Source organism: Macaca mulatta, chromosome 7 (assembly GCF_049350105.2).
Source record: "Macaca mulatta isolate MMU2019108-1 chromosome 7, T2T-MMU8v2.0, whole genome shotgun sequence".
In the NCBI taxonomy this organism is placed as follows: Eukaryota; Metazoa; Chordata; class Mammalia; order Primates; family Cercopithecidae; genus Macaca; species Macaca mulatta.
Window position 1 is genome coordinate 150675301 of NC_133412.1, and position 16305 is coordinate 150691605.

Sequence of the window (16305 nt, forward strand, 5' to 3'; positions counted from 1 at the left end):
AGGGTACAGTGGCTCACATCTGTAATCCCAGCACTTTGGGACACTGAGGTGGGAGGATTGCCTGGGTCCAAGTTCAAGACTAGCCTGGGCAACACAGTAAAACTGTCTCTACAAAAAAAAATTTAAAAACCAAACAAAAAACCAGCTGGACATGGTGACGTGGTCCCAACTACTTGGGAGGCTGAGGTGGAGGATCACCTGAGCTCGGGAGGTTGAGGCTGCCATGAGTTGAGGTCACACAACTGCACTCCAGCCTGGGTGACAGAGTGAGACCCTTCCTGTCTCTAAATAAGGAAACAGAATTACAAACTAAACTATCATGCCAACTGGATTAGAATGAAAACTATGATTTAAGCCAAGGACTAGGTACTAAAACTCCCACAGCACCAAAAATAATTGTAAAGGCTAAACAGCATCAAGTTCTAAAAGAACCATTTGCTTTTCCTTTTAATAGCACCTTCATCAATAAGAGCTTGAGAAAAGCCTCATCATGGTAGTCCTGTTGAGGCTTTTGATGGCCCTTAAAGATATTCTACTGTTACTTCCTGACTCTGTTTTCAACTCAGGGGATATAAGGATAGCAAGGGTATTGTGGGAATTTTCTATCTTGTTCCTTCCCACAGCAGACATTGCTAATTGATTTCTACTGGAAGTGTTGCTTTAAAATCCTTTTCTGTATTTAATTTTAGGGAGATAAACCAAAAATGCTGGCAGACACCATGAAATCATCCCACACAGACATTGTAGTCAGGCAACCTTGAGTTCAAATCCTGGTTTCTCTTAATTCTGAGCAAACTGGATAAATGACTTTACTTTTAAGCCTTGGAGAAAATTATATCCTATCTCACAGGGTTGCAGGAACACCTATAAAAGTGTCTAGCGGAAAGTAAATACTAAATGTTAATTCCTTTTAATATGGAATATCATACTGACATTTTTCTGTCTTGGTTTCCCCATCTGTAAAATGGGCATAACAGATGACCTACCTTAGAAATGGTTATGAGGAGTAAACCAGTTAATACATATAAAGTGCTTAGTGCCCGACCCAAAATTAACACTCAGTAGTAACTTTTATTATTAATACATCATCATAGTACCTTGGGAAAAGCTAAAAAAGAAAATATTTTTTAGCAATCCTAAAAATTAAAAAAAATACAAAAATTCTGAGTGGCCACAAATGCTGAAGATGTGCACAGAACATATAAATGTCTCTGGCACACATGTCAGTTCATAAATCTGTCATTCATTTGATCCTCAGAACAATCTTGTAAGGTAGGCCTGGGAAATTCCATTTCCATGTTACTCACGGGGAAAGGGAGGCACAAAAGAGTTCAGTATCAAAGCCACCTTGTTACGTGCTATTTCAAATTACAATCCAGGCTTTCTGGCTTCTAGACCATTTCTAGTGTCCTGCATGGTCCTTCTATCTATTTTTCACTCTCTGGAAAACTAGAGATCATTCCTTCACTATAGTAGTTATCTACAAATAGACATAGAATATGTCTAACAAACACAATAACCTGCCAGAGGATTTCTGGAAATCTTTTAAACCATGCAATGGCAGTAGACACCTGCCATCAATTTGTATTTATAACGCCAAATGAGAAGCTAGGTTTACTTGACAAGTATAGATAATGATCTAATAGCTCCAGAGTTATAAGTAATCAGGTACAATCTTAAGAGTGACAGGTGCTTCAACATGATTTAAAACACTTCAGAGGTTTATCTTTGTCGTCTCCTGTTTACTGACAGACCACAAGGCAGGGTGAGGGATCTCAGGGGAGAACAGGAACTTTACAAAAGAAAACAGAAGGATCAGCAAGAAAACCACAACATCCTCCCTGCCTCAGAAAACTCCAAAAACCAGCTTCTGAGAAAGTCAGACTTGGTTTCAATTATCTTCCGAGCCAGGAAGATACAGGTGAGGCTTGTGAACTGAGACCAGGGAACATGAGTTAAGCTAGGATGACTCTACGGGTGAACGTCCAGGAAGCCATGGATCTACCGCAGTCGTCAGAGCCCAGCGGATCCCTGGCAGAGTTAAATGCTCTTTCTGAACCAAATGTCCGCTTCCGAACCAATCGTTGGTGCTTACTCGCAGCCCCATTCCCAAGCGTACTCCAGCGCCCAAGGGTCGCCCTGACTGAAAGAAGAGAATCAGGCCTGTGGTCGTAGGATGTAGGGATGCCTCCTAGAAGAGGGGAAAAGATCAAGATGCGGAGAGGCTGGACTCAGCCAGATAAGCGACCCAAGGGGCTTGGGACACCCTCACCTCTTACGCACAGAGCCCTCCCTCTCAGGACTGCGTCAGCCTCCGCCGCCGCTGGAACAGCCTCTCTTTTCAGGCTGTGCAGCTTAGAGAAGGGGGCAGAAAGGAATAATCGCGGGGCGGGGAGAAAACGCGAATAAAGAGGCCGCAGGGCATGCTGGAAGTTGTAGTTTCTTCTGCCTCTGCTGTCAGGCGCCGTCCCGATGAACCACAAGGCTTCTTGACTACAGCCCCCAGAAACCCCACGAACTGTGCTAGGTCATTTCCTCTCCCTTCAGGGCGACCTTCCGCGGTTATGCAGCGGGTCACGTAAGAAGACTACAAGTCCCATGAGGCTCAGCAAGGCCGATTTAGGGTCCAGGGAAACAATGAGACGTGTTCTTTGTTTTCCTATGGGTGAGGAATGGTTGTATGAGCAGTTGGGTTTCGGGACCCTTTTTTGGGAGAACCTGAGGGAGTCCGAAGGAACACTAAATCAGATGGAACCCACGGTGCGGCGAGTTGGGACGGAAGTAGCCGGTGGAAGTGGGGAGGAGCCGGAAGTTAAGAAGGGGAGGGGGTGGAGGGAAAAGCAAGCCAGGAGGTGCTTGCGGCCGCTTCTAGTAGTTTCCAGGCGCTGCCGGGCGGCTGGCACTAAGCGGTCCTGAGGCTGTGGCTGCGGCAGCTCCGGAGCTGGTGGCGCCGCGATAGGAGAGCCGATGGCCAAGTGGGGTGAGGGAGACCCACGCTGGATCGTGGAGGAGCGGGCGGACGCCACCAACGTCAACAACTGGCACTGGTGAGGGCCAGCAAAGCAGGCCGGCCTTGGGAGACCTGCGGCCGGGCCAGGGTTCCAGGGTTCCTGGAACCTCGGACCGGACAGAGCTGGGGCTGAAGTAACCCTGTCCGGAGATGGGGGCGGGTCCTTCCTGTGGCAGGGGTCCGTAGCCCCAGGCCTCTCCACTCCCCGGCCACCTTCTCAGTGCTTGAGGGGAGGGAGATGGACGTGGAGGGCAGCGCCCCAGAGGAGGGTTGTCAGAGAGACTGGGAGATAACGCCCTGGCTGCTGCATCCAGCCCGAGCAGAGAGGTGCTTACTACACGTGGCCAGAGGAGTCACTGAGACTGGAACCTCTTTTGATTGTGTTGGGAGACAGCTGTGAAAGGCCTAAGGCCAGGGGTCTGTAATTCCTGTTTTGCGGCTTGCAGTAAAATTAAAAGTCATTCATAGGGGACCGCTGCAGCAGTCCCGCGGGAGATTGAGAACGTGTTGTGCAGGTGCTCAGAGCTCAGATAGCTGCGGCCTCTCACCCGGAACTGTCAGGTCAGGTGTGTTGGAACTCCAGGTTGCCGAGCAGCCGTGGTTTTATAACCTGTCCGTTCTTAAAATACTGCCCCGCTTCATGAAATCTTCCCAAAGTAATGTTTCCTTACTTTTGAATTCCACTGAATTCTGTTCATAATGTTTGTATTGTACCGTTACTTTGTTGCAGCTTTCTTTGCTGCTGTTTTCTCTAATAGTTGATAAGCAGGAGGGCAGATAGTGATGTTTCTTTTCCATATCTCACTTTGTGTTCTCTCTTCTAACATGCAGAGTACTTGACCTAATTTTTGTTGTTTTGAAGCCCTTGTCTTAACGTTTTTGTGGCCATCTAGGGGGCAGTGAATGTGTAGGAAGTTTATAATACAAGTGCGAATCTGATAGGTCAGAACACTGTGCCAGTGAGGTCAGGGTTATTGGTTGAATCCTTTCTGGGCCTTTTAGCTAAGTACTATTCTTCCATGGTCCAGTCTGTGTTCCTGATCAGAGCAATATGTGCAGTTTTCCACTTGGTCAAATGGGGGCGCCATGTTAAAGTATCAAGTATTCTCCAGCACCATCATGCCGAGAAAGGAGAGCATAATTTTCCATTGAGTTTATACCATTCTCTACAGCAGCTGTCTTTGTTGACAGTGTGCAACCCCTTGTCTTCCTAGAAAAGGGTGACATGTTTGTGGACATACTGGAGTGGGACTGGGAGTTTTTGTGTTCCTTTCAAACTATTTGTCAGGCCTCCTTTAACCTCGTATTCTCTTGCATAGAGCAGTATATCCTCCATTTGACTGCTAGTTCATAGCTTTGTTTCTGCTTTGCAGGACGGAGAGAGATGCTTCAAATTGGTCCACGGATAAGCTGAAAACACTGTTCCTGGCAGTGCAGGTTCAAAATGAAGAAGGCAAATGTGAGGTGACAGAAGTGAGTAAGCTTGATGGAGAGGCGTCCATTAACAATCGCAAAGGGAAACTTATCTTCTTTTACGAATGGAGCGTCAAACTAAACTGGACAGGTAAGTCTAAGCTGGGCTGTCAGAGAGATTAACTGTGTTTTGTTTAACCTGTTAAGTAGCTGGAGAGAACAGTTTTGAGGAGTTACAAACGTTGAAGGGAGAAGGCAGATGTTGCTGCTTTGGAGTCCTATGTAAAGCAGTATTGGGTACTGAAATTTCTTTGCCATTGTGGGATGCTAAATGGATTTCCTCTCTCCGGGTCTCATCAGTCCCACCCATGAAGAGGCTGGGCCACTGCATGTTTGGGCCTTGGTCTTTGTTGGAACACCTAAGGTGATATTTCTTCAGACTAGCTACATGTATCTCGTGAGTGATTTAAAAGGAGGAAGGAGGGTTTTTTTTGTTTTGTTTTTGTTTTTGTTTTTTTGGTCTTGATCTTTTTTTTTTACTCTCCTCAGTGTGACTCTAACAAATTAAAAAGAAGCTTGTGTGTGACAGTAATTTGGGGCTGTTTTATCTCTCTTCTAGTTTTGTGTCCCTTCTGTATGACATTAGGAAAAAATTGAGGTCATGCGTATGCCCGTTTTGGACAGTCCTGACTGTCGAGAGCCTGAATGTAAAAAGACAATAAAGTTAAAGGAGTATGAGATAGCTACTGTCTGGGTATGAGGCAAGGCATGAAATTTGTGCTTTGATAAACATTTCTAAAGTGAATAGTCATATCATAAAAAAGGGTGAAAGTAGATTTATCTGTCCTTGATTTTTGTTAATTTGTTTTTAAAGTACACTTGAAGCATAGTAGTATGGAAGGAATCTTTGGTGTCATTTTGCCCAGACCCCCCCTTTTTTTTTTTTTTTTTGAGACGGAGTTTCACTCTTGTCGCCCAGGCTGGAGTGCAGTGGCACGATCTCTGCTCACTGCAACCTCCACTTCCTGGGTTCAACCAATTCTCCTGCCTCAGCCTCCCAAGTAGGATTACAGGTGCCTGCCACCACGCCCGGCTAATTTTGTATTTTTATTAGAGACAGGTTTCACCATGTTAGTCAGGCTGGTCTCGAACTGTGTCTGGCCGACACTTTTCTTTTAAATATAGGCACTAAAAATTGGTAGCATAGTTTTGTGCACATTAAATGGTAAGAAATAGATAAATACAGGCCAGGCGCGGTGGTTCATGCATGTAATCCCAGCACTTTGGGAGGCCAGGGCGGGCAGATCATGAGGTCAGGAGATTGAGACCATCCTGGCTGACACAGTGAAACCCCATCTCTACTAAAAATACAAAAAATTAGCCGGGCGTGGTGGCGCGTGGTTATAGTCCCAGCTACCCGGGAGGCGGAGGCAGGAGAGCTGCTTGAACCCAGGAGGTGGAGGTTGCAGTGAGCTGAGATCGCACCATTGCACTCCAGCCTGGGCAACAGACTGAGACTCCATCTCGAAAGAAAATAAATAAATAAATAAATAAATAAATACTACAGTAAATATGGTGCTTTACCATTAAAAAGACCTGAAGGTTACTTGTGAAAGTGGGCATCAGAGCCAGGCACGGTGGCTCACGCCTGTAATCTCAGCACTTTGGGAGACTGAGGCAAGTGGATCAAGGTCAGGAATTGGAGACACACCTGGCCAACATGGTGAAACCCCGTCTCTACTAAAAAATACAAGAATTAGCCGGGCATGGTGGCACGTGCCTGTAATCCCAGCTACTTGGGAGGCTGAGGCAGAAGAATTGCTTGAACCTGGGAGGTGGAGGTTACAGTGAGCCGAGATCGTGCCACTGCACTCCAGCCTGAGTGACAGAGCTGTCTTGGGGGGAAAAAAGTGGGCATCAGAAGGGTTGCAGCTTGAGGACTACTTTGGAATGGTAGAAGGAGAGTCATCTACAATCAGAAGGAACATTACACTAGATGAGGATAGGTATGGCTCACAATACACGCTGTAAACCGAGGTCATTGGCAGATAGGTGTTTGAGATATGTGTGTTTTATGTATCCTGTGTAGTTGGGTGAGGCTTTCCGTATTCACCTAGTGTTTCTCATGGATGGAGTCACATATAAGCAAATGTGAACTTCTCATTATAATCAAATTGCTCCCTAATATCTCAGTTGCACTGAAATAAATTGATATTTTCAAAAGAAGTTTCTAGCAGAACTACTGGCTTTTGACCCAAGTTCTCATGGTATAACTCATGCTAGTACCAATAACATAGTTGGTTTCCAGTAACCTGGTGAGGAAAAGACATTTCTTTTGGGGGTGCGGGTATTGATTGCATCTGGCATGTGGCATTCTCAGAATAAAGAGGATCGGTTCAGCCATCCAAAAGCAGCAGAAGTGAGGTCGCAGTTAGGACCCTGGAGCAGAGACCTTTCCTGCCTAGGAGTGGACTAATAACATTGCATTGGTTTTGACAGGTACTTCTAAGTCAGGAGTACAGTACAAAGGACATGTGGAGATCCCCAATTTGTCTGATGAAAACAGCGTGGATGAAGTAGAGGTTCGTGCTTCCTAACTCCTAATCCGAGTCCTCTATATCCTCTTACTCTCAGATGAGAAAAGTGACCTGTCATTGAGGATTCATAGTGCAGGCTTGGTCCAAGCATTCAGAACCCGAGTCTGCAGATACTTTGCTAGGCGTGTGGTGCCACTGGAAACTTCCAGAGCAATTTGCACTTTAATTCTTCACTTTAGCTAGTGACATGGGTTCTAACTAACATTAGCCATTTGACAGAGAGGACTCAAGAAGGAACACTAATGGGGATTGTACGAATATCGCAGTACTCATGCATTTCCTTTGGAAATGTCAGCAGTTACGTGATTGCTCAGCCCCCACATTCCATAATGAGGGTGCCCCTCAAGTTATTTACCACCTACTTCTCATCTTTCACTCAGATTAGTGTGAGCCTTGCCAAAGATGAGCCTGACACAAATCTCGTGGCCTTAATGAAGGAAGAAGGGGTGAAACTTCTCAGAGAAGCAATGGGAATTTACATCAGCACCCTCAAAACAGGTATCCCTTGAGTAGTTCTATATGCCTTAAGGAGGTAGTTTCCACCTGTTAGACTGTGGTTAAGGGCCTGGACAGTCCTTTCTTTGGCAGATGGGTAAAGATTTGTGGGGAGGGGGCTTATTTCATCTTAAAGTCAGTCCATAAGCTCGGAGTAAGGGAAAGATCTGGAGCTGTGTTGTCCAATACTGACAGTTCAGCATTTGAGATGTGGTTAGACCAAACCGAGATGTGCTGTGAGGGCCAGGCACAGTGGCTCACACTTGTAATCCCAGCACTGTTGGAGGCTGAGGTGGGCTGATTGCCTGAGCTCAGGAATTCGAGACCAGCCTGGGCAATATGCCGTCCTACAAAAAATACAAAAATTAGCTGGATGCGGTGGTTGGCGTCTGTAGTCCCAGCTACTGGGGAGGCTGAGGTGGGAGAGTGGCTTGAGCCCAGGAGGCAGGGAGGTTGCATTGAGCTAGCTGAGATCATGCCTCTGCACTCCAGCCTGGATGACCAAAAAACACAAGAGACGTGCTGTGAGTATAAATTACACTATGGGCTGGGTGCGGTGGCTCACGCCTATAATCTCAGCACTTTGGGAGGCCGAGTTGGGCGGATCACTTGAGGTCGGGAGTTCAAGACCAGCCTGACCAACATGGAGAAACCCAATCTCTACTAAAAATACAAAATTAGCTGGGTGTGGTGGCACACGCCTGTAATCCCAGCTACTCAAGAGGCTGAGGCAGGAGAATCGCTTGAACCTGGGAGATGGAGGTGGCGATGAGTCAAGAACATACCATTGCACTCCAGCCTGGGCGACAGAGTGAGACTCCGTCTCAAAAAAAAAATTATATTTGAGGCTCACATTATATTTCTAATGGACAGCGCTAATCTAAAGACTTGGCATCGCAGGACTCATTACTTAAATACAGTCTGGACTATCTTTGATATGCATTCTCCAGGGATATTTAGATGGTTAGAATAGAAGTCAGCTCAGCTTTCCCCTGGGATTCCATTTCTGCCAGTGTGTTCTGATCTTGGTGTTGGAATATGTATAATAACCATCAAAGAAGATGATAGAAGGTGATAGACACCTTTTTGGGGGAGGACCAGTACTCCAGTGCCATAACTAGTTGTGGCTTTTCTACAGAGGCAAGGCAGAGTGGAGGAAAGATACTAACCATGCATCCATGGGTGCTGGGTAGATTACCTACTCTTGAAGTCATCAAAGTGCCACAGCGTTCATGCCATCCTTCCATAGTAGACCTCACATGCACTTAATATGTTATAATGTTTCCAGTTGAGTCAGGAGGATAAGCTTTTAAAAATAATCCCAGTGGCCGGGTGCCGGTGGCTCATGCCTGTAATCCCAGCACTTTGGGAGGCTAAGGCCAGTGGATCACGAGGTCAGGAGATCGAGACCATCCTCGCCAACATGGTGAAACCCCATCTCTACTAAAAATACAAAAATTAGCTGGGCATGGTGGCGCTTGCCTATAATCCCAGCTACTCAGGAGGCTGAGGCAGGAAAATAGCTTGAACCAGGGAGTTGGAGATTGCAGTGAGCTGAGATTGCACCACTGCACTCCAGCCTGGCAACAGAGCAAGACTCCCATCTAAAAAAAAAAAAAAAAAAAAGATAATCCCAGTGAACACACTATATTCTATAGCATATACCCTGATACCAGTCTGGCATAGACCAAAAGTAAAGATGTAAAAATAGCCTCTTCCTTTTCTGGTCAAAACCTCATTCTGTAGTAGGATGGCTATGTTTGTCAAGCTGTAATGAAACTCCAGATCTCAGCTACTAAGAAATAACTTCCATGAGCTGGAATTTTATCTTTTCAGAGTTCACCCAGGGCATGATCTTACCTACAGTGAATGGAGAGTCAGTAGACCCAGTGGGGCAGCCAGCACTGAAAACTGAGGAGCGCAAGGTAAATGGTTTTCCCCCGGGGTGGGAGACTGTCTGCAAAGGAACTTGAGAGACTGCCTTCTTAATTCCACATGTCAGCTCTTTGTGTCCCTAACCTCTAAGCCAGAGCAGCTGTGATCTGCTCATGGTACTTTTTTAGAGTCCCTGCAATATGCATTCATTCACCCATCTTTAACCTGGTTTTAATTTGTTTATCGCAGACCCCTAGAGCAAGTAGAAGCTATCAGACAATTAAAAGTCTGACTTTTGATTGCATTTAGCACCAATTAGGAGGTTATGAACAAAGGATGGTCTTCATCTATATAAGTCTTCAGCCTAATTGGTATGTTGATATCTCAGACTTTGATTTTAGAGGTCCCATCAGGAAATGGAGTTACATCCCTGTCTTCACCCAGTCTCTCCAGTTTACAGGGCGAGCAAGTACTTTATCTGGAGATGGAAGTTTGTGGTTCAAGCTCAGCACTTGGTTTAGAGCCCTGTTGCTCTTTTGTCAGCATAGTAGAGTGGATACTCTGGAAGTGGGGAGAAAACTGCTTCCAGCTATTTAAGCATAGAAATTGTTTGAGAATTACACTGAGCTCTTAAAAAATATCTCAATGATTTGATTTGTTATTTGACTATCAGGGTCTTCCTTGTAGAGTGGTTATTTTTACTGGGAATTAAGGATGTTTCCAGAAACATGACCCTCATGACTAAAACACCTACACACTCAAATTCCCTTCAAACCCCTTGGAATAATTAGCCTCGGAGGTGAAAATTTTTATGAGAATGAATGGTACAACTGTCTCTGAAGCCACGCTGATTGAGGTTGTATCATTACTCTGTACTGACCGTTTTCACTGCCACTTTCACAGGCTAAGCCTGCTCCTTCAAAAACCCAGGCCAGACCTGTTGGAGTCAAAATCCCCACTTGTAAGATCACTCTTAAGGAAACCTTCCTGACGTCACCAGAGGAGCTCTATAGAGTGTTTACCACCCAAGAGGTAAGTCAGTCTTGTCCTTCAGGCCTCGTGCCATCTGCCCTGAGTGTGCAGAAAAGGTGCTCACAGCTGGAGCCATGAGGCCTTCATCAAAGTGAAGTTTCCCTCCCTCTATTCTTTTTTTTTTTTTTTTGAGACGAAGTCTCGCTCTGTCACCCGCCCAAGCTGGAGTGCAGTGGTGCGATCTCGGCTCACTGCAACCTCTGCCTGCCGGGTTCAAGCGATTCTCCTGCCTCAGCATCCCAAACAGCTGGTACTATAGGCACACGCCATCATGCCCAGCTAATTTTTATATTTTTTAGTAGAGATGGGGTTTCACCATGTTTTTTAGTAGAGATGGGCTGATCTCAAACTCCTGACCTCAAGTGATCTGCCCACACCTCAGCCTCCCAAAGTGCTGGGATTACAGGTGCAAACCACTGTGCCCAGCCATATTTATTTATTTTAAAAACAAAAGACCTGGTCTTGCTATGTTGCCCAGACTAGCCTTGAACTCCTGGGCTCAAGCGATCCTCCTTCCTCAGCCTCCTGAGTAACTGGGATTACAGGTGCACATTACCATGCCTGTCCTAGTTTTGGGTCATATAAGTAGAAATCACTGAGTGAATCTTAGCAGAAAAGTGAATGGCCATTCTTGGTTACTCTGTAGCACAGAAGAATTCCTGGCTTCTTTCTGTTGCACAGCTGACTTGTACCATTCTGCTGCTATAGTGTGGAGTTGAGAAACATGACTGTATTCAGCTTTATTATCTGATAGTAAAGGCGGTTAGGATACGTGGAAGTTCTCACATACTCTAGGACAAAATTCCAAGATCTTATTTTTAAAACAAAAATGCAAATACAGCCATAAATTAAGAGGTACCATGTAGTATATGGGTGTTAGTATGTCTGTGTGCCTGCACTCAAAATACTCTCATGATAGTTCTGTCCCCCTTAGAAAACCAAGAACTGGAGAAGCAGTTAAATGGACACAGACTTCAGTTGAATCTCTTCTTCCAAACTAGTTAAAGTTTTCAGAGTTTTAAAATACTTTTGTATGGGAGGATTCCTGACATTTTTAACCTTCTGTTCCTTTTTAATTTTTTACCATGTATTTGTATTACCTACTTAAAAAAATAGTAAAGCCTTTTTAAAAGTAAAAGTGGCACTGTTGAGTAATCGAACACAGCAAAATGATACTGATTTGATATATATGGAGTAGGCCAGGCACAGTGGCTCACACCTCTAATCCCAGCACTTTGGGAGGCTGAGGCCGATGAATTGCTTGAGCCCAGGAGTTTGAGACTTGTCTGGCCAACATGGTGAAGCCATCTATACAAAAAATACAGAAATTAGCTGGTGTGGTGGTACACACCTATAGTCCCAGCTCCTTAGGAAGCTGAGGTGGAAGGATCACCTAAGCTTAGGAGGTTGGGGCTACAGTGAGCCATGATCATGCCACTGCACTTTGGCCTGGGCAACAGAGCGAGACCCATCTCAAAAACAAAATAAAAGGGCTGGGCACGGTGGCTCACGCCTATAATCCCAGCACTTTGGGAGGTCGAGGCTGGTGGATCTGGAGGTCAGGAGTTCAAGACCAGTCTGGCCAAGATGGTGAAACCCTGTCTGTACTAAAAAAACAAAAAATTAGCCGGCGTGGTGGCACATGCCTGTAATCCCGGCTACTCCGGAGGCTGAGGCAGAGAATTGCTTAAAACCTGGACAGGCGGAGGTTGCAGTGAGCTGAGATCATGCCACTGCACTCCAGCCTGGGTGACAGAGTGAGACTCCGTCTCAAAAAAAAAAAAAAAAAAAGATGTATGGCATAGATCTACTTTGGGACACGTTCTCAGAAATGAAAATAGAAGTCTCAAACATTTACTTGAGAATTTTCTTTCATAAGCTCATTCTCATATCTTTCTGAACCATATACTATTTCTTTTTTTTTTTTTTTTTTTTTTTTTTTTTTGAGACGGAGTCTCGCTCTGTCGCCCAGGCTGGAGTGCAGTGGCTGGATCTCAGCTCACTGCAAGCTCCGCCTCCCGGGTTTACGCCATTCTCCTGCCTCAGCCTCCCGAGTAGCTGGGACTACAGGCGCCGCCACCTCGCCCGGCTAGTTTTTTGTAGTTTTAGTAGAGACGGGGTTTCACTGTGTTCACCAGGATGGTCTCGATCTCCTGACTTCGTGATCAACCCGTCTCGGCCTCCCAAAGTGCTGGGATTACAGGCTTGAGCCACCGTGCCCGGCCTACTATTTCAAATAAATAAAAGTAAATGGGTCCAAAGTAATGGCATCATCGGATCTGAAAGAATTCCCGAAGTCAAGTCCTGGCTGGTAGTAGAACAGAATAGAGGGACACCTTGGACCTGCCTGTGGGGCAGACTGGCGGAAATGAGAGTTGAGACATGCAGCCTTCAGCTGGCATTTGTCCCTGGGTCCCACTGAGAGCCATGTATCTTCTGCCTCTTTTTTTTTTTCCTGCAGCTGGTGCAGGCCTTTACCCATGCTCCCGCAACATTAGAAGCAGACAGAGGTGGAAAGTTCCACATGGTAGATGGCAACGTTTCTGGGGAATTTACTGATCTGGTGAGTACCTGCTGGCCCTAGACTTGGGTTGTTGCGTCTGTCTGGTCAGCTGAGTGACATTTCTCTTGTTTCTCAACTCTATAGGTAAAGTTTAAGGCTTTAATCTCTTTGGTTAATAAAACATTTTGTTTTTCAAAAAAAGGCTGTGATTTGAACTCTCTTGCAAGTAATACAGTTGCACAGACGGTGGACTCCGTATGAAGGGCAGATGACTGATCCTAGCTAGGACTGGGTCTGTTGTAGTATATAATGTAGACTGAGCTGTTTGATTATTTTAGGTCCCTGAGAAACATATTGTGATGAAGTGGAGGTTTAAATCTTGGCCAGAGGGTAAGTAAACATATATATTGCCATTACCCCCAGAACTTTTTCTCTTTGCTGTAGGTTTTTTTTTTTTTTTTTTTTTGCTTTGTTTTTTGGAAACAGGGTCTCACTGTCACCCAGGCTAGAGTGCAGTGGCATAATCACAGCTAACTGCAGCCTTAACCTCCCAGACCCAAACGATCCTCCTGCTTCAGCTTCCCAAGTAGCTGAGACTACGTGTACCACCACACCAGCTTTTTTTTTTTTAATTACTTTTTTTGTAGAGATGGGGTCCCACTACATTGCCCAGGCTAGTCTCGAACTCCTGGGCTCAAGTGATCCTCCTGCCTCAGCCTCCCAAAGTACTGGGATTACAGGTTGCCCAGGTAGCTGGGATTAGAGGCGCATGCCACTACACCCAGCTAAGTGTTGTAATTTTAGTAGAGATGGGGTTTCACCATGTTAGCCAGGCTGGTCTGGAACTCCTGGCCTCTGGTGGTCCGCCCATCTCAGCCTCCCAAACTGCTGAGATTACAGGTGTGAACCACCACACCCAGCCAGATTGCCCCAGTCTTAAACTCAGATGGAAACCCTAGATATGAAACCCCATCCCCTCTGCCTTTCCCAGGGCACTTTGCCACCATCACCTTGACCTTCATCGACAAGAATGGAGAGACTGAGCTGTGCATGGAAGGTCGAGGCATCCCTGCTCCTGAGGAAGAGCGGACGCGGCAGGGCTGGCAGCGGTACTACTTTGAGGGCATTAAACAGACCTTTGGCTATGGCGCACGCTTATTTTAGGGCCAGCGGCAGGGGACTTCAGCCTCCTGGATACTTCAGTCCAGTCCTCTCCTGACTGGGACTTGCGACTCACAGGATTGCATCGTCCCAGCCGCTAACTTGGGGCCAGGGCCCCTCCCCTCCACATATACCTTGGGTTTGTGCATGTTTTCTTCTGGGTGGGTTCAGAGGGCAATTTCTCTTTTATGTGTACATATGCTAAATAAACATAATTTAAAAAACATGCGTGTCTGGAACCTGTGTTGATTGAGTGGCTGGTATTGAGAGCTCCCTCAAAGGCTCTGAATTCAGTAAAGGATGGGGTGGATGGCCTTGTCTCTATTCTGGATAAGTGTGGGTAATTAAGAGGCACAGCACCTGCTTCTCACTACCAGGCATTCCTGAGCTAGTCTTTCTTACTGGTAAATAGTTCCTGCCTTTTTACCCGTAAAAGTAGGGGAGGGTTGGTACCTGGGTAGAGAGTGCTAACAAACACTATACCTCTACTGCCAGTGCAGCTGACTTCTCACTTTGCACTGCCCATAGTCTCTTACCCTCTTGAAAGGATTAGTGATCACCAGATGCTGCTTTGGGATATGGAAAGGTGGGAGATTCCTAACTTGTGGCAGCTTCTGTTACGTTGCATAGTTACTGAGTACCAGACACTACACTGTTTACTTGCATTAACTCATTTGATCTCCATGATATGAAGTAGGTACTCTGGTCATTTGTTTTACAAGAACTTAAGTCTTGGCTTTTAAATACATGTATTTGACATATAGCCAGGTGTAGTGGCTCAGGCCTATAGTCCCAGCACTTCGGGAGGCTGAGGCAGGTAGATCACTTGAGGCCAGGAGTTTGAGACCAGCCTGGCCAACATGGCGAAACCCCATCTCTACTAAAAATACCAAAATTAACCAATGTGGTGGCGCACGCCTGTAATCCCAGCTACTCTAGAGGCTGAGGCACGAGAATTGCTTGAGCCCAGAAGGTGTGAGCCAAGATTGCACCACTGCACTCAAGCCTGGGTGACAGAGTAAGACAGTCTCAAAAAATTAAAAAAATAAATAGTTTACATACATACTTGCTACAGGTGAGCCTTGGATTTCTTTTTTTTTTTTTTTTTTTTTTTTTTTTGAGACGGAGTCTCGCTCTGCCGCCCGAGCTGGGAGTGCAGTGGCAGGATCTCGGCTCACTGCAAGCTCCGCCTCCCGGGTTCACGCCATTCTCCTGCCTCAGCCTCCGGAGTAGCTGGGACTACAGGCGCCAGCCACCTCGCCCGGCTAGTTTTTTGTATTTTTTTTAGTAGAGACGGGGTTTCACCGTGTTAGCCAGGATGGTCTCGATCTCCTGACCTCGTGATCTGCCCGCTTCGGCCTCCCAAAGTGCTGGGATTACAGGCTTGAGCCACCGCGCCCGGCCGAGCCTTGGATTTCTTAACACCCAGACTGAACAATTAAGCAGAGATGAGATTTGCAACAAGGACTGTAACTGCAACAAGGACTGTAACTGCAGAGCCCATATTCAGGAAGTTGTTTATTTAACAATATGTGGTACCATTAAGTTTGCTGGGCACTGACCATGAGCCAAGTGTTGGGGATATAGTGGATTCAGACTGCCACATTGCAGGAAGAGGTAACAGTACCTGAACAGGGAGAGTCACTCCTGGACAAGCCTCGCCCTGACTTCCTGCACCCCAGCGTGAGTCAGTGCCCTCTAAGCCAGACACTACCTCCTACAGCTACAGCTATTTCCTTCGTCTATTTTTTGCCTGTTTTATTGGGTGGCAGCAAGACCTTGCAGGCTAAAACTGGTTAAAGCAGAGTTCAAGATCTGGTTCATTTACATTTCCCAAAGCCATCTTTGGCTTGAATTATAGGAGTGCTGGGCTGAACTAATCTACATCTAGTTTGACATTACATCTGCCTCCTAGGGGTCCAAAATGACACCTTTTGCTGAAGAACCTGGACTCTAGCTTGAATCAAATCAATAGGCCCTTCCTAACAGACCCCTCCTAACACAGAGACCATTAAAAACTGAGCCTTTGGCTGGGCGCGGCGACTCACGCTTGTAATCCCAGCACTTTGGGAGGCCGAGGCAGGCAGATCACAAGGTCAGGAGTTCGAGACCAGCCTGGCCAACATGGCGAAACCCCATCTCTACTAAAAATACAAAAATTAGCCAGGCGTAGTGGCAGGCACTTGTAATCCCAGTTACTGGCTGAGGCAGGAGAATTG

The 16305-nt window shown here is 46.1% G+C and overlaps 2 protein-coding genes across 4 annotated transcripts in view; one reads left to right on the forward strand and one right to left on the reverse strand.

Moving 5' to 3' along the window:
- VIPAS39 (VPS33B interacting protein, apical-basolateral polarity regulator, spe-39 homolog) overlaps window positions 1-2383 on the reverse strand; it is a 32265-nt gene extending 29882 nt beyond the window's left edge. The window contains 1 exon segment of one of the 3 annotated variants that reach the window (NM_001260519.2): window positions 2273-2324. Coding sequence is in view for 1 of the 3 variants with exons in the window: in XM_015144181.3 (XP_014999667.2) it covers window positions 2096-2107 (12 nt within the window). In the remaining 2 variants the exon portion in view is untranslated. 3 annotated transcript variants of the gene reach the window in all.
- Window positions 2384-2824: 441 nt separating this feature from the next.
- On the forward strand, window positions 2825-14159 carry AHSA1 (activator of HSP90 ATPase activity 1). The gene is given in 9 exon segments (NM_001266884.1): window positions 2825-3047; window positions 4384-4574; window positions 6923-7005; window positions 7401-7518; window positions 9352-9440; window positions 10294-10422; window positions 12884-12985; window positions 13264-13315; window positions 13917-14159. Coding segments are annotated over 9 exon segments (1017 nt in total). The 5' UTR covers window positions 2825-2967; the 3' UTR covers window positions 14090-14159.
- Window positions 14160-16305: the final 2146 nt, after the last annotated feature.